The following is a 22,003-nucleotide window of genomic DNA, read 5'->3' as shown; positions in this document are numbered from 1 at the left end:
TGTGCCAATAAACGCACCTGCTTTCTTTAGGTACTCTCATTTTAAATGATGTGCAACTGCGTGGGCGGGGTGTGCTGTAACCCCTTCAGAGTGAGCGACGGGGACGTCAGATCAGATATCAAGTATGGATACAATGTCAGATTCCGATTAGCCTCTGAGATGAAAACAGCTGCTGCTTAGGCATGCAATGCATCTTATTGTGATGGCCCAGGCAGGGAGTACAAAGCAAGGAAGGAGGGATTCAATTAACAACTTCTTGAGTTTTTGGAATTTGCAGTGGAGGATCAGAAGCATAATAAAATACAGAGTATATTAACACCCCAATGGCTTTAAACCTCAAGCAAAGGTCCTTGTTAGAAGCGTGAGAATAATTTGTCAGACACACTTCTGCTTGTGCAGAATGTTCAACTCCAGCACTGAGCCTGGTAGCCATGCTTCTGTAATCCTAGCTATGGCCAGTCAGAAATTTGACTTGCTCTTGATGAGAAACTCTGCACACGTGAGCTGGGTTCCCCTACATGCTTACAGAATGTCAGTTTCGGGCATTTCAGTTTCAGAAGCAACAAATCCAGACCAAGACTTTGTTTCTACCAACCAGTCGATCATAAAGAGTCACAGTCACAGAGACTCAGCTGGTTTGTTGAAACAAAATCTTGATCTGAATTTGTAGCTTCTGGACCTGAAATGCCCAATACTGTCAAATGTCTATGAATTGGGTCTCAGTTTACCTTCAGCATGCCTGAACCCATCACTGACCTACTGTACCTGGGCAGCTCTCCTTCCACTGATCAAGGGACACACGGTTACTACATGTGGTCTGAAGCAGCTTGGATCCCAAACATTTTTTCCCTCATTACTTATTGTATGTAGCATTGATCTTTAGCGCACAAGATGCATTTTGCGGTGGATTTTCCTTGTGACACACTGAGGTGTCCATTCAAGCTGCATGTATATCCTAAAACAAACTTCCTTCCTGAGGACACAGGGCAGAATCACGTTTTTGGCGGGGGCTCACTGGAGTACCCCCAGCCCCCCCCAGTCGCAGCTAACCTCTGATGTGGTCTGGCTTGGCCAGACGCCCCTTTGATATGGAGAACGACATGAAAAATTGAGAAGCGTAACAAAGTCAAAGGATTTTTCACAAGAAACAAAATTAAAAATACTGGACAGGGGCATCAATAGAAGTCCCCCCCCCCCCCCCCCAATGTATGGTGTATAAAGCATTTCATATTTCCTGCTTGTGCAATGTAAAAAAATATATAATTTATAAAATATGGTATTTACAATAAAAATAAAATGACTCTTTATGATTGTTATATTGCTGCAGATATCTTTATACTTGTGTAGCTTTCTCTGATTTCCTCTCCCACCCCCCCACCGCCTGATCCACCACCTGTCCAGCACCTCACTGTCACTCCCATTTGCACGGCACTTTAACACGAGGGACTGAGGCAGGGACACGCCAGAGCCGGCATCAGCTAATGAGCTTGGGCGAGAGGTGACAGTGTAACTCACAGGCCAACCCAGATCATTTGCAGGAAGACATCGGTTCATCGGGACAGCAGCAGATAGCCAAGTATAAACGACATTAAAACATTAATGGAGATAAAAAAAAGTCGCATTGTCTGAGTTTTATGCCACTCTGATAGTGAAATAGGACACATAGTCTTAAAGTATCGTCATTTTGTTGTCCTTAAAGTGCTTGGAAAACCCGTCTGATATAAAGCGACTAATCGTCACTCACATCATCACTATGATGGCAAAGGACTGCTGTGGCCATCTTTGGTGCAGAATCTTCTACAATATCCCCGGGGCCTCCACGCACAAGAGACAGTTCCGAGAGACAGTATCTCGACGGCAGCCAGAGTCCCCATTGGAAGCCCCCACCCGCCCATCCTTCGGTCCCCGCACATGCACGCACACAAACACAGATGGTTATTATGGAGCCACACATAAATTGATCATGTTGGAAAATTAACTGTTGCTGTCAAAGGCAGCTGCCAGCCTGTCGCCTTGCGCCCCTCTGACCGGCCGAGCGTGGCGTGCAGCCAGCCAGCCAGATGTTGCTCTCAATGTTGTTGTTCGTTTTAAGGTCAGCATCAGACGGGATCTCCACCATTACTATCTGCTGTCAGCGTTTGGTGTGCTTGGCAACAATGGAATTCAGCAAACACCAAGCAGATATGCTGAAATCTTTACACATACATTATATGCAGGAACTGCCTACATTCAGGTACAGCAAAATGTCTTATTTGCCTAATCCTATCAATTCTCACAAAACTGGTTATTTCAGTATACAGCCCAATATAACCTCCAAGACAAGCACATGTATGGCATTCTGGGTAATGAAGAACTAAGTTCATTGCATGTATGGCATTCTGGGTAATGAAGAACTAAGTTCAGTGCCTGTATTGCATTCTGGGTAATGTATTGCCCAGCCCAACGCAGCACATTAATCCGGCTCAGAGTGGCCCACCCCAGCATATGGCTGGACACTGTCGCCCTGCTATCTGAGTGTGCGCTGACTGCAGTCACATAGCCTCTGCCCACTACCCATAATGCCTAAACATTGTAAACAAAGACTGAAACTCACTACTCAATCTCTCTGTAACCCAGAAGCCAGCTGGGGGCTTCCTGTCACGTCTGGCATGGCATTTCTCGCTCACTTCCGTGTCTCCTGTTACACAGCCGCCTTTGAAAAGCCATGTTTTAAACACAATAAAACAGAGGGAAAATCACGAAAACACAAAAACATCAGACGGAGGCTGAGCGAGTGTGGGTGTATTTGTTACGGCTCTTACTGAGGTTATTGAACTTTTTTTTCCCCTTAAGCCACATCCTTTCGCATATTTTTTGACTTCTTACTGTTTTCTTTCAGACAGCCTTTTTATGGTAATGGTTTCACTAATGATATTTCACAAAATCTCTTCTTTCCTGCTATTACTGTTTCGAAGGATGCTTCAAGCACTAAGTAATGTGTGAATATAAGCTGATACAAATAACAAATCCATTAATCTTGTAAACCATTTTATCACCAAGAAAACCAATACAAAATGAAGAATGAAGTATTTAACTATAAAAATGAAATTGAATAAAAAATACAGAAAGTATAATTTATGTGCCTTTTATCATGAACTAGGTGTGGCAGATTATACAAATATGTTTGATAGTGATGTTTCTCTGATTGGCTAATTTCCCATGCCCCCCCAGGTCCATCGCAGTCTCTGCACCCCCACTGACAGGCCGGCTTTCTGTTTGTGCACCAGCTGTATACCTGCCCCTGTTGTTCACGTCTCCCCTAAATGTCAGATTAGCATAAGCGCTGTGCACCGGGCCACCCGCGGAAAGCGCTGGGGTGTTGGCTGAGTAGGGGCACACAGACACCCCCACCCCCCTTACCAAACGGTAGTCTCATCTCCACCGGGTGACATTTCAGAACCAGAGGTGGTGGCACCCCGCTGAACCCTGAATGTGTGCTGTGCTGCAGATCCAAGACTGACCTGAAGGCTGCGCTCTTGCTCCCCACGAGGACACGCCCAGCCATCTCCGTACTTGTAGCCCCCCCCTTCTCTGTTTCTAAATGAGACATGGTGATGAAGAAAACAAATTAGCAGCACCCTCCTTAGCTGCCTGCTTTTCCATGCCCGCGCATAACCGTCACGGCCTCCCCCGTTTCCTCTCCTTCACAGAGCCTCTGCTGGGGGGGGGCTTTGGTAATGTGTTTGCGATATTTATTTTAATTTATTTCACTTAACTTAAGAGCTGGAAACAACGATCACCCTGTACAGAATTTGCTATACATATAAGGATTTGTCTATACTACATGCACAAACATACCAATACTATACTGCCTTATCTATACTATACTGCTGCATATGTGTGCGCAGGTAGTATAAATACACATACATATATGCGCAGGTAGTATAGGTATATACAGTGGTACCTCAGTTCTCGAACTCATTAGAACTCTAATTTCTTAAAAGTCGAACCAACCAGTTCGAAAAAAAATTACCTAGAGCTCGATCTGAATCTCAGAAGTCAAATCGTGAACGCCGACCTAAGATAACTTGTACACGCCGGGAAATGAGTCGCGGCACGTCTGTCAGCGGAAACAAAGGGTAACGCTTCAGTCTCAGCCTCGCATTCGCTATGATAGCATCGTGCATGCTTTCACTAGCTGAATACATATATTTAGACAGTAAAAATACATTTAGACAATGATAGACAGTAACAGTAATTATTATTATATAATAAAATACATTTAAAAATAAAGATTTCTTATTAATTATTTTAATATTAATAATAAACCATTAATACATTTAATTATAATAACACTGTCGTTCTGAGCGGGGACGGAATGGAGACAAAGACGAGGGGTTTAATTACAGGTAAGGCAAGCAAAACTCAGACGGACAATAAAATGACAGGGCTGGGGAAACAAACTGAAACGCGGACGAAATACAGAGGACTAACGACAACAACCAGAAACAGCTGATCACACGGGGATTCCACACGGGTTAACGAGGGGGCGTGGCACACGGAAGGAGCGGACGATCAGGGCAGGACACATTGTTTTTTTTAACTTTACACATTGTTTGGATACATTTATTTTCTTACTTTACAAATTACTGTTTTGATAAATGTGCTTAGATGTGTTTAGTACAGTATATGCTCTTCTTGTTTTATCCGGTTCATTTTGTGTTAAAATGCTAAAAAAAAAAAAAATTAGATGTATTTTTTTGCGGGGCCGGGAACCAATGAATTGGTTTTCCATTATTTCTTAAGGGGAAAATTCGATCACAACTCGAACTTTTTAGGATTCGATCCGCAGTTCTGAACGGATTAAATTCGAGTTCTGAGGTACCACTGTACATATATATGCATTTGTAGTATAGGTATATAAATATATATGCACATGTAGTATAGGTATATACATATATATGCACTTGTAGTATAGATATACATATATGAGTGTGCAGGTAGTATAAGTATAAGCATATATTTGTGCGCAGGTAGTATAGCTATATAGATATATGTGTTTGCATGTAGTATGCACTACATATTACATACACCCCTCTACACTACATGCACACACATCTGCATGTTATAGTTTTTCCTGATAAGGGAATATGAGCCTACTGGTTCTGCCTGGCTCTTCTATCTCTTCTGAGCCCAGCAGACTTGAGCTGTAGGGCCTTTGAAGAGAAGATTCTCTTCAGCCAAACGACACTGAGCCTGGCCAGTCGCTGACTGCCTAATTCCAATATTAAAAACATACTCTACAAAATAAAATAAAATATTACGTGATTAAATGTTCCTTTCGTTATGAATTACACAAATAACCAATAAAAAAGGCAATCACATTCACCCAGAACAATCTGCAATATTAAAAAAGCTTACTTTTCATTGCTGTTCATAAATCATGAAAGAGCCATTATGTCTCTCTGCAGCTCTATAACTTTTGTGTTTACTACAGTAGCACACAGGTATTACAAAGAAGGAAATGCACTCGATTCCATTTCCTCTGGCTTGACTGCGTAAAGCCTAGTCTGATGTGTGAATACCATGATCTTCACTAGATAAAATTTATTACTCAGGTTGGAACATCCTCACTTCATTCCTATCCTCAGATCCTCGATTGAATCGATACTGAAGCACAGATGAAAGTCAATGCACCCTTCATCCTCAGAAAGAGTGTGCACTGTGTGATGCACAATGGATTATTCAGAGCTTTCTCTCAGCTTAAGGTGAATAGAGAAAGCTAGGGACAGACTGCCATTTAAATTAGGGTATGGAGTACATTCAACTGACAATTCTGCACTAATGGAAACAATTAGAAGTACCTTCAGGACCCTGAAACCACTCAGCAATGTACAGAAATCACCTCCCCAGGTCATAATGGATTAGCTACAGGGAAAAAGGGACACAGACCTCTCTCTACTGCACATCCATTTAGCCGATCCACAATTAACGCTGACTCACAAGCCCTCACTGGACTATATGGCAGTTACATTGTAGCTAGTAATGCCTGTTAACAGCAGCATTGGCCGGTTACTGACACCTGTGTCAACTGGATTTATTTATCTAAAGAGTTCATGCTAAGGATGGCAAAGCAGGGCTGTATACCAGCAACAACTTTTGACTCCATCTCTCTAACTACTACTCTAAAGTTGAGGTCATGTTTGAACACACATCTAAACTGGAATTATTGTGGTGGCATGTAAGTCAAGTAAGATCATTTCCCAGCGAAAACATGTGTGTGTGTGTGTGTGTGTGTGTGGGGGGGGGGGGGTTACTGGGAGGTGCCCCTCGACCCCTAAACCTGTGAAATCACACAGTAATCACCTTCTGCTTCTCCTTACTGAACAACTGCCCCTACATCTCTGCAAGGATCTGCAAGGTAGGTGTTGCAAAAAGCTGTGTTGCAACCAGAGATGAAAAATCACATTAATTAAAAACTCTAGTCTCTCCCATAAAAAACCCAGAAAGATTATCGCCAAGTTCATACAGACCTCACATAACCAGGAATAAACAGTTTTTTTGCCAGTACATTCGTTTATTATTTCTCTCCTTGGCAAAGCCATCAGATTTGAAGAACAAGCTACCACTGGCTTTACTTCACTTCCTGGTGTGATGGGGTTCGAGGGGTAATTCCCCCAGTGAGAGGTACAAACCACAGGAGGAACGGCCCCCCTCCTCCATCACCCCCAGACCCACAAATCCCCTCCTGCCCCAAACAGAAAACAGAATTTATTTTTTCCCTCACTTTGCTAATACTTTAATGGTGCCTTCAGAAAGTTTCCAGAACCCTCCTTCACAAACTTCGTTGTGTTGACTTATTTCAAAGTAGATCGAACTGATCTAACTTTTTTGCCATTGATTGACACACACTACACAAAAACAACTAAATGACAACACATTAACTTACAGAAGTTTGCCAAATCTATTAAAAAATAAAGAATTGAAATCTCCCATTCACACTATAATAATGTAAAAAGATTGATGAAGGCACTGTGCCCAAAGCGTCTTTTGGCCAATTTTAGTAATTTCTACAAATTCTATAAATTCAAAATAGCTCGTGTCCTCAAAGGCAGGGTTTCTAGCTACTGAAAAGGTCAGAGGTTAAGTCAAGTTTACCTGGGACTTTTTTTTTTTGAAGGAAGACTGGCATCGAGGCTAAAATACTTGGGGCTATAGCCCTGTGTGAACGGCCCTAATAACACCCATGCTCAAGGGTACAACCATAGTGACCTTAATGTGATCTGAACCAACACACCCTTTACCTGCACAGTACATGCTGTCTGTTCAGACCATAATTCAAGAAGAACTTCAGTGTGAGTAAGGCATGTAGCCAGATGGAGAAGGAAGACAAGAGAGGAAAGAATTGTAGCAGAAACCTCAGGATCTGTCCCATAGCCCCAGTTGGACCAGTATCAAAACTACGACTCTACTGGGGAGGGACACCAGCTGTTCTTGGCTTTGTTAATTGCATCCCCATGAACCCATGCTGGCTAGAAAATCAAATCAACAAAACAATCATCAGGTCCTTGAGCCTTTAAAGCTTTTGTGTTCAGCGATGTCTGGCGCTGCGGTCATTCGAACAAAATGCAAGCAGATGCAGACATCTCAGCGTGTTAAACATGCCCAGGAGCAAAACCTACCAGCTGTCAGAACCTTTGAGAAGTACCCGTTTCAAACCAGCTGTCTGGGTTGGTGGGCTATGGAGAAGGCAGCTCTGTAATGTTTAAATTATATACTGATTTATACAGAAGTTTGCCCAGGACCATGTATAGGCCATAGCCATGCGTGTCTGAGCCATTCCTTACGGAGGGGAAAAAAAAAGAAAAAACTTCAGAAACTCTAAAAGCATGGCCCACTTGTGCTGTTCAGGGTTGTGGGGGGTCCAGAGCCTATCCTGGAAGCTATGGGCACAAGGCAGAGAACAACCCAGGATGGAGCCCCAACCTATCGCACCTAGGCACAATTTACACAAACATCACACTTATGGACAATTTGGTAACTCCAATTCACCTCAGGATGTTTTTGGACTGTGGCGGGAAACTGGAGCACCTGGAGGAAACCTCCATTACAACATGGTGTGAACATACAAACTCCACACATGTAGAGCTGGGTGGAGTCTCAAACCACAGTCACAGAGGTGCAAGGCAACAGTGCTAAACAAAGCAAATCATCATCATCATCATTATTATTATTAGTTTATGTCTCAACAGGAAATACTATACTATAATCGTCTCAATTATGCGCTTCTGTGTTCTCTTTGCTAGTCTCAAAATTCGAAATGAATTTGTCGTACTAATTTATAGAAAATGATAATAACTTGGAGTATGTAGTCCAGGTAATACGGGACAGACATCGTTCTCAAAATTCGCAACTGTTGCCATCAAAAATACAGCTATCAACTGGATACAAAGCTTTTTTTTCTTTTGGTGGATTGAAAGAACTGATTTATGGTGTGCAGCCAACGGTAGTTCAATGACTACATGTCGATTTCCAGAACAGAACGAACATCTGTCAGGATAAACAAAACAAACACACTAAAAACAATTCATAAAAGTGAACAGAAGAAGCGCTTGGGGACCGAAAAGTTTGCGTGTAGCGCGGGTGCGGGGGCGTTTCCTCCCTGCTGGCCCGCCGCGCGCATGAATCCACAGTCTGCTGTACAAGTCGCCTGTGGCTCCCAGCCGCAACGCAGCGAGCAAGGGCACCTGCTAACAGCGGACGGGCAAGATAAGCTATATGTAATGTAAATGCGCATTTCAAACGAAGATAACAGTCAGCGGCCAATCAAGGCTGACTTTACGCGTTTTTATTCAAATCCTTCATGGGCATATTCGATGACTATTATTAATCGGAGAATAAACTCGTTTTCCAACACACTTTAACCCTATAGCCATTGCGACCTCAAAGGGAAAGTGTTCTAGTTAATAGATAGTAAGTTAGGATTTAAAAAGTGTCCACTCATCAGCTATTAACAATGTCACAGCACCCCCTTCAGGTGACTCCAGAAAACTGTCATTCCTGGAAGCGCTAGTTTCAGTCGCGCCAAGATTCGCCTCGTCTGTGGCTGGATAGTATTTAATAACTGTATGAGAATATTCCTAATAGTAAAAAAAAAAACTTCTCACGGGAACGTTTACTTTAGAGAGCTAATGGATGAGTACACAGCAATGGGGGAGTAAGAATGTATATCAGCTATTTTTTTTTTTTTTTAAATGAAAAACAAAGCTAGAGTAGTATGTTATATTTAGTATTCACTGATTCTGTTGAGAACCATTGATCTTACTAAATTTAGCTCACCAAGGGAGCCAGAAACCAATCCCAGTTGTCCAGAGGGGATGCCAGTCCATTGCAGAGCACACACACAATGGGTATTTTAGAAAGGCCAATTAGTCTAAATGAATGCTTTTTTGCTGTGGAACAAAACCAGCACAACAGAGGGAGAACGTGCAAACTCTACACAAAAACAGCAAAGGCTGGAGTCAGACGCCATACCCTGGGGGTGTGAGGTCATGGAGTCGCCACATCACCCATGTCGCGGTAGCGCTGATCTCACGCGCCAGAAACCTCCCGCTCGGGACAATTCCGCTAATGTCTGCAGAAGATTCTCATGTTGCCATGGGGAGAGACTTTCTGTTTACCCAACAAAGGCTCCCATACTACCTTCAATTCCATCCCCGTCCTTTCTACAGATCAGCTGAAGCTTCATCCGGAAGTTTCTGTAGATTGTCTGCTGTAAGGCTGGTGTGTGTTAATTCCACAGGATCTTTGGGAAATGGAAGCAGACAGAGGTGCTGTGAGGGGGGGCTTCATGAGGCAGTCGGCAGCCACCCCCCTCTCCTTTTAAACACTACTTCTCTTCCAGAGAAAGATACAAACATGGACACTCATCCCAGAGGTACATTGCATATTAAAATTTATGTTTTAGACACAACAACATCTGGCTGAGTGGGGAGCATTGTTGCCTCACATCTCCAGTGTTGGGCTTATAAATCCCACCTCTGCTCTGTGAAAGTATGGAGTTTGCATGCTCTCCTGTGGGCTCCATCCCTCAGCCCAAAGGCATGGTGTCTCCAAGTTGGCCACATAGCATTGGCTGTGTACCCTGTACTGGGCTGGCCAACCTGTCCAAGATAAGCAGCAGGAAGAAGAAAGGCTGGAGATATCAGAAACCAAATCTTTCATTATAGTCATGTTGCATTGATATATTGTTGCTGTCAGTCTTGTCCACATGACATGGGATAGACGGTTTCTGCAGGATTATGGCTGAAAATAATACAATAAAATAACTTGATGATTCATGCCCTTGGAAAGAACATCCCCTCCAGCTGTTCCCATGACAACATTACACACTGGACCATCTTACAGTGAGATCTGCAGAAGCTCTCACATATGATGTGTTTGGTCCAATCTGTTCTTTCTGTGTTTTTAATAATCCAGCTGAGATGAGTCATCTGGCCCCCCTCTTAGCCCTTGGGGACCTGTCATCGCATTTTAAAGATGACAAAAATGTCAACACCATGCAGAGCATCCCTTAACGTGCCCTTTAAAGTAGGATGATGCAAGAAATTCCAAGTACAGGTGGGGAAAAAAATGCAAGAAAATCCTGGGCTTTCTGGTGGGTGTGTGAGAGGCCACAGCTCTCCATGCGGCTCGGCTGAGACAGCAGTTCACTCGGTGCGTATGACCAGCCTGCCAGTGCTCCTCTGGCTCTCCCCGGGATTTGCCAAGGGAATAGCGAAGGTCTGTAAAATCAACAATTAAGTGGATGCACAGGGGCTGAGTCGTCAAGGCAACGCATTGCAGCTGGGGCTGGGATAACAGTAATGGGTACCTCACCGTGGGATGGGACCGATCCAAGGAAGCAGGGCCCACGGCAGAAAGCCAAGTTTAGATATAGCTGAGCATACTACCCAGAATTCCTCAAACAAGACTAAATCAATAATACAGAAGGGGTAAGATGCACTCCACATCTTACTGGATCAAATCTATTCATTACCCATGATGCAATCAAACATGAGGTATGGTAAGCATTCTAATAATATGGTGCTTTGGGTTGGAAGTTACACTGCTAGCAGGTCCCCAGCCTGCCATGCTCCACATGGACTCCTGTGTGACACTTTGCTGATTTACTTCCCCCCAGTGTAGGTGAGTGGGTGTATCTATGTCTTTCTGGAGAACCCGGAGAGATGACAGGCCACACATAGCCCTGGGCAGAGGCTCCAGAGCTCATGAATTCGCGATAAAATCCAGTCAGACTCAGGGACACTCAAACCTTCAAAACAAGCAAGAAGGGGACTATTTTTTTTTCTTTCACGAAACATTCACACACCATAATAAATAACCCAATAAAACCGTGAAAGGTTTACGGAAGCAAAAATGTAATTTCAGTAGTATTTGGCATCATAAAAATTACCACAGGAAGTTTCTCCACGTTCCAAAGGGATGCTTTAGTTTGGTACCTTTAAAACAGAACCATGTGTGCTCAGCCTACATGTGTTATAACCTGACAGTCTCAGCCTAATTAACAACAGAGCCAAAACAGCAAGCCACACAGAACCCATCCAGCAGAGCCAAACATGACAAGGGGACCTGTGACTATCCCCAGAGAGATTGACACATGGAGCATCCCAGCAGGACTCTCTGCAGGAGTACAGGTGGGAGCTGCAGCCTGAACACACGATTACACAACCGGCTCGCCCTTACTGGTTCATTTGGTAGACGGGAATGTGTCTGTGCCGGCCAGCTGTCAGCGAAGCAATGCCTTATGGGTAAGATGCCCAGACTGCACAGAATGTACTCTAGCCAGCACAGTTAATATCGATTTTGATGCTAATAAATTACAATTTTGTAATTACCATTCAAAATATATTATGAAAATGACAAATCTATGGCAAAAAGATAAAGACCAATTTAATTACTGAAGTAGAAGGTGGGCCAGCTACAGCTATAGGCAGAATATGCAGTTGTCTAGGGTCCAAAAAAAGCTTGTGGGACTTTTACTTACACAAAAATGTTCTGAGGGGAATGAAAAATGATTAATTGACAGAGAGATAACCAATTAGATTGCACAGGAGGTGGGCCCAAGCAACTAGAGCAGGCAGGACCAAGACATATGACTTGTTGGTCCCACCTCCTTCAGTTGCTTGGACCTAACTTCCTGTGCACCAATCATTTTTTGTTCTGTCCTCAGAACTTTTTTTTTCCCAGTAAAACTCCCTTCAGTCCACAGAACCCCAAAGAACAAGAAATGGCAACACTGTGATTTCAGAAAAATGAAACCTAAAACTGTACATGTATAATAAAGAACATTTATCATTCAGATGTTGCTGCAGAAGTGTCCAAACTGCTAAACACTAGTTGAGCCAGGAAACTGTTTGAAAAGGAAAAATGGCCTGCAGATCTATAGCTGTATTTCAGGACATGTGAGGTATGTACAGTATGGGGTTTTATTTCTGCTCATGCGTCTTGTTCACTGTGTAGTACCTTTAACACTGGATAAACATGCACTTTTACTTTTATTGTTGGACTGGTGGTTCTACAAAGTTCTGGATGTCTCTTCTGGGGGGGAGGTCTTCTGTGGGGGAGGTCTTCTGCTGGCAGCACACCTCGTATGCACTGATGCACAGGTTCACATGCTGTGTTTTACAGTTTTTAAAAAGTAGAAACCATGAACACTGGTACCTGTAACATGATACAGAAGCAGGGTGTATAGGATGTACATTTATGGCAGAACCTCTCTACCAGCCCTGCAGGACATCTATGCTGAAAGGTGCAGTTCCTGGGCGACCAGGATCACTAGGGACTCCAGCCATCCCGCCCACAAACTGTTCAGGCCACTGAGGTCAGGGAAACGCCTCTGCAGCCTGAAGTCAAGAACTGAACTGATTAAGAGTTTTTACCCACAAGCAGTGAGACTCCTGAACCACAGCACATAACAGACGGACGGACACACACACACAGGGTATACATATCCTTATGGGGACCGCTCATTCATTTCAATGGGAAAAATGCTAACGCTACAGTAACTATGACAACCTTAACCCCTACCCAGCCCTAACCATAACCATAAGTAACCGAACAAAATACAAGAGTTTTTGCATTTTTAGTTTTTTCATAGTCACCGACTTTTATACAATATAGTTTTCCCTTATGGGGACCAGGAAACCGGTCCCCATAAGGGAAAAAAACGGATATTTATCACGTTATGGGGACATTATGTCCCCATAAGGATAGGTAAACCCGCTCGCACATGCACACACACAGTCTCCTACTATACATTTCCATAACTTATAAAATATTTGCATATATGCACTTTATGGCACACCTACAGTGAGATTTATATCTTCACAGTGCAATCTGTATACTGTGCAATTTATACTTTATATTTATACTTTCACAGTGCAACGCTATGTTATATATACTATATGCACTTTATCGTCCTGTGATGTTAGTACTTATTCCTTCCGTATGTATAGCACAGCCGGGGTACTTTTTGCCAGAAAAAGCATTTCACTGTATGTTGTAGCAGCTATAACTACATGTGACAAATAATGAATCTACATCAACAGAGATCTAAAAGAGAACCCAAAGCAAAGGGATAAGTACTGCTTTAATAAAAATAAAATATAAATGGAGTGATTCGGCAAACAGTTCTGCTCGCATACAATGACCTTTTCTTACATCTAAATGAGCAGTATTACAGGATCTGTACATAATGACAACGAGAGAGCCCATGGTGGTGAATCGGATGGCATAAGTATCACAGCATAACAATGGCTGCTCGCTCATCAGTACCAGCTGCTCCCCCCCCCCCCCCCAAGTTCAGAGCCCAGCCAAAGCTCAGGACGACCACAAGAGCATCATCCTAGTGTTACCATGGGAACCTTGCAGGATCGCCCATCTAAAGCATGAGTAGGACATGGTGAGTCTCAACATGACATAGATACAGGAGAATTTGTTTTTTTTTTTGTGGGTAGCATTTCCCTGTGTGTGTGTGTGTGTGTGTGTGTGTGTGTGTGTGTGTGTGTGTGTGTGTGTGTGTGTATATCCGCACACATGTGCACAGTTAGGCATCAATAAATTGTTCAAAGTATATGAGTGTGTCTGTGTGTCGAATGGACTGGCATCCTGACCAGGGTGAACCCCAACATTGTGTTCTATAATGCCTGGGATGGATAGATGATTGGATACTGAATTTCAGGGTTGAAAGTGGGAAAATGAGGCAAGATATACAACCTTCGGTCAACGTTAGTTAAGTTCACATGTACCCTGCAGAATGCTTTGCAGATTTACAAAAAAAAAAAAAGGTGTGGTCAACGTTACAACTACATATTTCTCTCCAGGCTACAGGTGTGAAGAGACATCAACATGTGCATACAGCTGCAGAACATGCTCAAAAACGGTACATTAAAAAAAAAAAAAAAACATAAAATATTCCAAAACATACTTAACATGTCAGGAGAATCATTGGGCACTTATTCAGTCCTAATTTGACCTTAATAAAAACACTACATTAAGTTAATTGCCGCATACTTATTTGCTACACCCATGTCGACTGGTTGAAAAAAAATGTTCTAACTGCTACAGATCAGCTGATTGGATGAAAATAAAATCTGGCTGCCATGTATCAGGTGCTGTGTGTGCTGGTGCCCCTCCCACCTTCAGGACGGATGCAGTTATGTATGTGCATCACAGCTTGTGACGGGCAGCTGCATGGCCAGTTTACCCTGAGCGAGCCGAGGAGAACCACTCACCTCTCCCTGAATTTGTTGACCCTGTGTTTCACGGTACGAAAGAAGCCAACATCACATTTCTTGTCAAACTGTGAAACCAATACAACTGTCTACGATGTTAAATTACCAAATAAGTATACTTCAGTGTGTCTATTTATAAAACCCTATAATCATAGCAAGTAAACTTGAGAGGTGTACTACAAAGCGGGTTTAGCAGATTTAAGTGCGACTTTCAGTTTAAAAGAGGCGTAAGTCTCGCCCTTTCGGCAAAAACAGACGCAAACCGCCTTTTCTACAAAAAAATAAAACATAGCCTAACAAGAGCTGCCCTTTCATGAAATAATAGGGATGGCCGATACTACTGAATGCCTTTTCAGTCAGACACCAAGTTATACCAGGTTGGGCTGCTAACGAAAAAATATTGCCGAGCAGGGGAAGGGGGGGGGGGGGGGGTATTCACTACCTATGAAACGGTGGCTCTTAGTTAGCATGCTTAGTCTGCAATGCCAACATCACCCCTTTTGTGTGAATGCGCACACTCCGATTAAGAAACTCAGAGTCAACTGACCAATAAGTACCATCATAGTACCATTTAAAGCAGACTATAACAGTCAGGATTAGTAAACCTGGATTTGTTGAGTTAACTCCGGGCATGTAAAACTTGCTTTGTAGTACACCCTAAAGCAACAGAAAAATTGAATATTGAGCAGAATGAGTATGTATATGGTATAAACTGGGTCTTTAAGGACGACCAGACTTTGTACCTAGACTACTAGAAAAAGTGCTTTCAAAGGTGAAAATGAATTTATTTCAAGTTTTAAGAACTTACGATTTATAAAGTTTGACACCAGAATGAAAGCATGTACTTGGAGAAATCACCTTAATGCAAAAAATGCACTTATCCTCTGTACAGTGAACAACAACTAAACATGGCAAAAACTACTTCGAAGTGAGAGAAGAAAAATAAGAGGGAAAAAAAAAACAAAAAAAAAACAGTAAATCCGTTCCTCTTTACATAGTGCAGATAAGGTTTACTCTCCAACTCGTCCTTGGGCTCCAGTGTAGATGGAGTCACGCTCAGGAGTCCCAGTGTCACTGCAGGCTTGTATTTACCACTAGAGCACAGTGAGAACCACACTTTTACAGCTCAGGTGGCCAATGGTAATACACCGGAACCATGGTAACACACCAGAACCAAGCGCCAGGGAGCCAGTTCACACTTTCCTGCATCTCACTGCTGTCACAGACCTTTGCCATGGACACAGAGCAGCTCCGCCCCTTTCAAACACAACCCTCCTTAGCCACGCCCACCAACAGCATAACAGGGGAGGGGCGGATTAAAAAAAAAAAAACCTGGCTTGGATCATGCCGGGCCTCCTGCCAAACAGAGTGCTGGTAGGAGGAAATGGAAAAGGCGGCAGGAGAAGCCGCGCGACGGGACCCCCCCGGGCGTGGCCCTAGGTGGGCAGTGGGTCGTCGTCGCCCTTGCTGCACTTGCATTTGCAGCAGAGGACGAAGGGTGTGGCGAGGAGGAGGAAGGGTGATGCGATCAGGAGAAGCAGGCCGAAGCCAGCGAAAATGCCTATTACCTGGGAGGGGGTGGGGGGCAGAGAGAGAGGGAAAGCAGAGTGGGGGGGAAAGGAGGGAGAGAAGGCAGAGTGGGGGGGGGGGCAGAGAGAGAGCGAGAGAGAGAGAGAGAGAGAGAACAAGTCATTAGTTATTAGCATAGGACTGAGGGTCTGCCAGTGTCTCTGCTGAGCTCCGTCTCCAGGTGACCTGGGCAGAGCCCCGCCCCGAATGACGCACAGGGCTCACACCTGCAGCGTGCCTCCCTCTGCACCACTCTATACCCGCACAGGCCCCGAGAGGCTTGCTGCAGAAAAACTCCAGCAACAGACTGCGTGGCCGGTGACGGGAACAGCATGCGGTGTTCTCCTTTGAGGGCTGGAGTGTCACCATAATGAAAACACAAACGCAAAAATGCAAGCGTGTACATGTGTGTCAGAAAAACCGGCTCAAGCGTATTGCACAGATAGCACTGTGTCAGAGCACAGAGACTTCCAGTAGGGGGCAGCAGTGACTCAGAAAACTTTACAAAAATGTTATCTGTGCTTCTGTCATCAATAAGGCCAGAGGGCCACCAATCATAGACACGTCCCTGAGTCACATGACTGCTACAGATCCAAATGATGTGAAATACTGAAATGGTTTTTGCTTATCTACTGCTTGTTTAATCTCCAGAGGTGAGGCCATCTCTGTGTTTGATTAGACGTGGGTTTCCACAGGAAGCAAAACTGCTGAGGCGAGAACCCAGAATGACAGGAAGGCCACCCTCTTAAGCCATGACTGGGGCCCCGTGCCTTATGAGAAAACACGCCCCAGACAGGAACGGTGTGGGACAGAGAGTGCAGGGTCGAGCCAGGGCAAACGGGGCAGCAGGCCGACCCAGCGGGAGGCAGGCCTCGTCACCGTCCCAGGGCGAGGAGGAGCGAGAGGAGGAGAGCCAGGCAATCAGCCCTTTGGCACACAGACAGAGGGCGCTGTTCTGGGGGCGTCCCCCAACCCACCTGCGTTCGGTGCCAGATGACCGAGGCGCGGGAATGGCCCAGCTTGTTACGACACGGCCCCTTGTCGTAGTGTATAAGGAGGAAGTCATCCTGCAGCGAGAAAAGCACCATGTCAGTCTCTGGGCGGTCGTGCGGGGGGAGGATGTGAACAGACCCAACACCCACAAGGCACAGTCTACATGTATTCGGCAGATGGTTTTAGCCAAAGTGACGCACATTTTTGAGGAATCGGGGTCAAAATGTCCCTGGAGCAGTTGGGGTTAAGGGCCTTGCTTAAAGGCCAAATGGTGAGATCATACTGCTGACCAGGGGATTTAAACTAGCGACCTTCTGATCACAAGTACAGCATCCCAACCCACTGAGCCATAGTACTTCAGACGGTTGGCTTAATCTCCACACCAACATTGCTAGTCATGTGATGCAGTAAGTAGGTTACAGACGGAAGGGTCTTCTCTCCGTGGGCTGAGAGAGAACGTCACATGGCCCTAGCCAGCCAGTCAGCAGAGATGTGGCCACTCACATCCAGCGATTCCAGACAGTACCAGCAGAAGGCGTGCTTGCAGTTCTTGCACATCATTTGGGCGCAGCCCTCGTCGCGCTCGATATACACCTTGCACCTGGGGCAGCGCTTGATGGGCGTGTCCTCCTCAGTCTTGTAAAAGGGATTGCTGTGGGGGGGGGGGGGGGGTCATTTGCAAACTGATTTCCCTAAATTATCATTTAGCAAGGTGCTGTCAGTTGGCATCAATCATTACAGAACATGAGTCACTCAGGAAGCCAGGAGGGTGACACAGACACAGAAACACAGGGAAATTAACTGGGATACTAACGATGACTCTGTGCAGTTTTCAGGATGATAGCTATATAAGGCAGTATTTGAGGGTTGAATAAGTGCAGCAGACATAAAACACCTTTACCCCAGGATCATTCCTGGGGGGAGGGTCATGTCACGGGTCCCCAGCCGCCCAAACAAAACCGTACTTTCTGAAGGAATGTGCCCCAACAGGAACATAACATTCCCCGATGAGTGAAGACTGGGGCACCATCATATGTCTGAGTGTAGCTTACTGCCACCTAGAGGCCGGTCACCTTCCTTACATGTGTGCAGGCCAGCGAGAGTATGCGTAGAACGAGAGGACAGCCCAGGGAATGCCAACAGATCTCTGTACTGTGGTGTGAAGGTTAAGGTGATCCTCATACTTTAGACGGCCCGATAATGCGGATTAAGGCCCAGAGCTGGAATCGTTAATTGGCAGCTTTGCACTTTGACCTTTGCAGATGTCAGAAGACGACGCAAGACTGATACTGTATCAACTTCCAACATTTTCAGGTGACATTAAGAAAAGCACTCTGACACTAAGCATGTTGCCTGCTCAGGGTCCGGTCTGTCACTTCAGAGCAGCGACGAGGGCGCCCCCACCTGGTGTCCCCGGGCAGTAAGGCGCTGACTGGCAGGTTCTCCTTGCACACCTGCCCCGGATGCCAGGTTGTGCGGCACGCGGAGCAGAACTCCAGGCTGCAGGTAGAGCAGCGGACGGATTGTGCCCCAGGGGCCTCTATGAGGTGGCACACCGCCTGGCAGGATGACGACGGGCACCAGGTCCGGCACGGGTCTAGCAGAACCTCTGGAACACCAAAAAAAAAATGGACGTTACTCATTGGCACTAAACTGGCAAGACTGCAATTCAGTGAACATCTTGTACCAGAAAACGAATTTGTACACTGTGCTCATCCAAAAAGGGGAAACTATATACTCTGTAACTGGTAATAGTTGCATGGTCCCTGCTACAGAGAGGCAAAGCTACCCGACCTGCACTAGCAGCACCAAGCATCTCCCGTCAGTGAGTTTTACGACTGGCATTGTTCTAAAATCACACTGAGGATTATGAAGAATACACCCAATCCCCTTTAAAACACCATTAAGCCATTACTTTATGTTTTCACAGACGACAAACCACTGTATTGTTGACATACACTATGATAACAGGTGGCGTTTTACTTCCTGAGTAAACACCTGCTTGATAATCATATAATCTGTGTATCATTTGCAAGACACGGAGGCATTCCGAAACCTGAAATGAAGAATATGGCTGAAATCACTTAGAATTTCTCCTGTAAAACAGGTCAAGCCGGGACAATATCACCTTGTCATTAATAAGCACATTTTTTTGCTGCATGAGGCTCTGCTAGCCGAAGAGGGCGCTGTATGTATGTATGTATGTATGTATGTATGTATGTATGTATGTATGCATGTATGTATGTATGTATGCATGTATGTATGCATGCATGCATGCATGTATGTATGCATGCATGCATGTATGTATGCATGCATGCATGTATGTATGTAGCGTCAACATGCTTAGGTTGCAAGAGGGACGACAGTGCATTTTGGGTAATTCTGAATCATATTCCTTGAAAGGTTAGGGGGCAGGTTTGGACTGAAGGCCTCCATTACACATGAGGTTAGGAGGCATGGAGGCGCAGCCCCAAGCAGGAAAGCGACACGGGACGAGTGGGCCGGGGGCCACCCAGGGTGTCTAAAGAGGTCACGACCCGGACAGGACCTGGAGACAAAGGGGTCGCCACAGAAACATACCTACCCCTCTCAAACTGCAGTTTCCTGAACTGCTGCATAGTCTCACCAGGAACCATGCATTCGATCTGCAAGGCAAGAGAGAGCATGTCAGAAAAAACACAGGCAATGCAGCAGGCAGGAACACTGACATTGAAACATAGCCTTATCTAATAAATAGATAATGATAATAATAATTAATAGTAATACCTCATTTTCCAGAAGATGTCCTCGTTTTGGACAAGCAGAATCTGGACAGCTAATGGCAGTTTCAAGGCCTTCTTTGATCAAAAGTTCCACATACTGTTTTAGGCACTACAGGGACACAGAAACAATAATACAAACTGTCACACTGTGTGTCCCAAGTGAAGCGAATTCCCACACAGAATGATCTACTTATTCAAATAAGAAATGAAAGTTTGAACTGAACATCAGCTATAGTGCACCGCCATTCATATGGAAGGATGAGCATTTCCTGCATGCTTCTGGGGTGGAGACCACTAGACAGCAAACCCTTGTGGGAACAAGCTGCAGAACTACCCGCTAAGATGATCAACCAATTGAAATTCAAGGACCACAGTCTCCACTGTGCAATTTGCTCATGTACACTTCCAACGGGGAAATGTAAAACACAAAGACAGTGAATCCTGTGACTGCAGAGGAGGGTAAGTGATTACGAAGGTGACAGAGAGATGGGAAAGGACAGTGTACAGAGGTGCGATCATAGGGGGAATGTGATGTTTACGCATCTTACCTTGTGTGTTAATGCACATATATGATGCGCACATAATGCAGTTGTTTACTTGACGGTAATCAACTGCATTCAAACAACTAACAAAAATAGCTAACTCCGTGCACAATACCTATCAATTCAAATGACTGGGGGTGGGCTAAACTCCACCCATGCATCTTATAGCTTTAGTTATAACACGTTTTGTGCATTTGGAGAGAACTGTCCACAGAGATAAAAATAAAACACTGTAATGGGTTAGGCTGCTGATCCATGCTTTTTGCTGTATAAATATCGGTAGTCAACGTTTCTCTGTTTATGACAGCCACACGTGAACAAAACGCCCTCTATGAGATGCTCTTGCTGGGTCACCCATTACCACAGGACCACTTACCGGGGTGCAGAACACACACTGGCACTGGCTGATGGCGGTCATCTGCTCCATGGGAAACTCTCCAAGGCACAGCTTGCAGGTCACCAGCGGGTCCAGGGACAGCTCCCAATTGGGCCGGTACCTGGCGGGGGTCATGGCGCTGAGCGGCGTTGAGTCCTGGAAGACCATCCACGTCAGGCACAGGTCTGCCGATGCCACGTCGCTCATTAACAGAGAGAGTATTCCGAGCACCGCCCGACTCGAGGCCGTGTTTTACTGCTACCAGGACAATGAGACACCCTGAAACACATTTTATCTTCACATAATTGATGAAATGCGGTCGCAAGGCAGCCGGTCGGACGCTCGTTAGTCTTCTCCGGCCGTACTGGTGTCACTAAGCGAAGGGCAAATGAGTGAGCAGCTATGAAGGAAGGACCTGAAGGTGGCACCTTTGGTCTGATAAAGTTCCACAGCTCAGGAGTAACTGCCAGGCAAGCTGTGATTCATTCCAAAAGGATGGAACCCTTTATGAATGTTTGCTTCTCACAGGAAAAGATTGGGGGGGGGGGGGGGGCGGGGAGCAGTGCTGGCTTTTATAGCAATTACTGCAGCTTAACCCCTGAGTGAGAAGGTGAAGCATCATTACATTCAGTCTCAAAAATGTGCCTTGAATATTTCTACATACTATTTGTCATAAGATTCCACTCTATCTGAAATTATTAAAAACCACCAACGCTACTATTAATCTTCCACCCACTTATCCTGGTCGGGGTCAGAGGAGGCAGCACAGATCGCAAGGCTGAGGTAACAGACTGGGACGCCAGTCCATCACAGGGCCCACACACAGTTATAGTTATGGGCAAATTAGAGACACTGATTCACTTAAGAGGAGGTCCGGGTGGGTGACATGGGGCAGGGGAGACGATTCAATGAGTCAGGAGCCGCCCGGCATCGTGTAAGATATGGAAATACACGAGCAAGGCAGCAACTCACTCGACACTTTACAGT

General features: G+C 45.0%; 1 protein-coding gene across 2 annotated transcripts in view; it reads right to left on the bottom strand.

The window, feature by feature from the left end:
• Positions 1-13,612: 13,612 nt before the first annotated feature.
• rnf144ab (ring finger protein 144ab) overlaps positions 13,613-22,003 on the bottom strand; it is a 28,882-nt gene continuing 20,491 nt past the window's right edge. For both annotated transcript variants that reach the window (XM_023824883.2, XM_023824884.2), the window contains exons 2-8: positions 21,017-21,172; positions 20,103-20,207; positions 19,921-19,981; positions 18,741-18,945; positions 17,841-17,988; positions 17,321-17,410; positions 13,613-16,342 (exon numbers count right to left, since the gene is read on the bottom strand). In XM_023824883.2, the coding sequence (XP_023680651.2) occupies positions 16,211-16,342; positions 17,321-17,410; positions 17,841-17,988; positions 18,741-18,945; positions 19,921-19,981; positions 20,103-20,207; positions 21,017-21,151 (876 nt within the window). In that variant the 5' untranslated portion in view covers positions 21,152-21,172 and the 3' untranslated portion in view covers positions 13,613-16,210. The remainder of the gene's footprint in view (positions 16,343-17,320; positions 17,411-17,840; positions 17,989-18,740; positions 18,946-19,920; positions 19,982-20,102; positions 20,208-21,016; positions 21,173-22,003) is intronic.

The sequence above is a fragment of the Paramormyrops kingsleyae genome, chromosome 19 (assembly GCF_048594095.1).
Source record: "Paramormyrops kingsleyae isolate MSU_618 chromosome 19, PKINGS_0.4, whole genome shotgun sequence".
Taxonomy (NCBI): Eukaryota; Metazoa; Chordata; class Actinopteri; order Osteoglossiformes; family Mormyridae; genus Paramormyrops; species Paramormyrops kingsleyae.
Note: the sequence above shows the minus strand (reverse complement) of the source record. Positions and strands in the feature narration are given on the sequence as shown.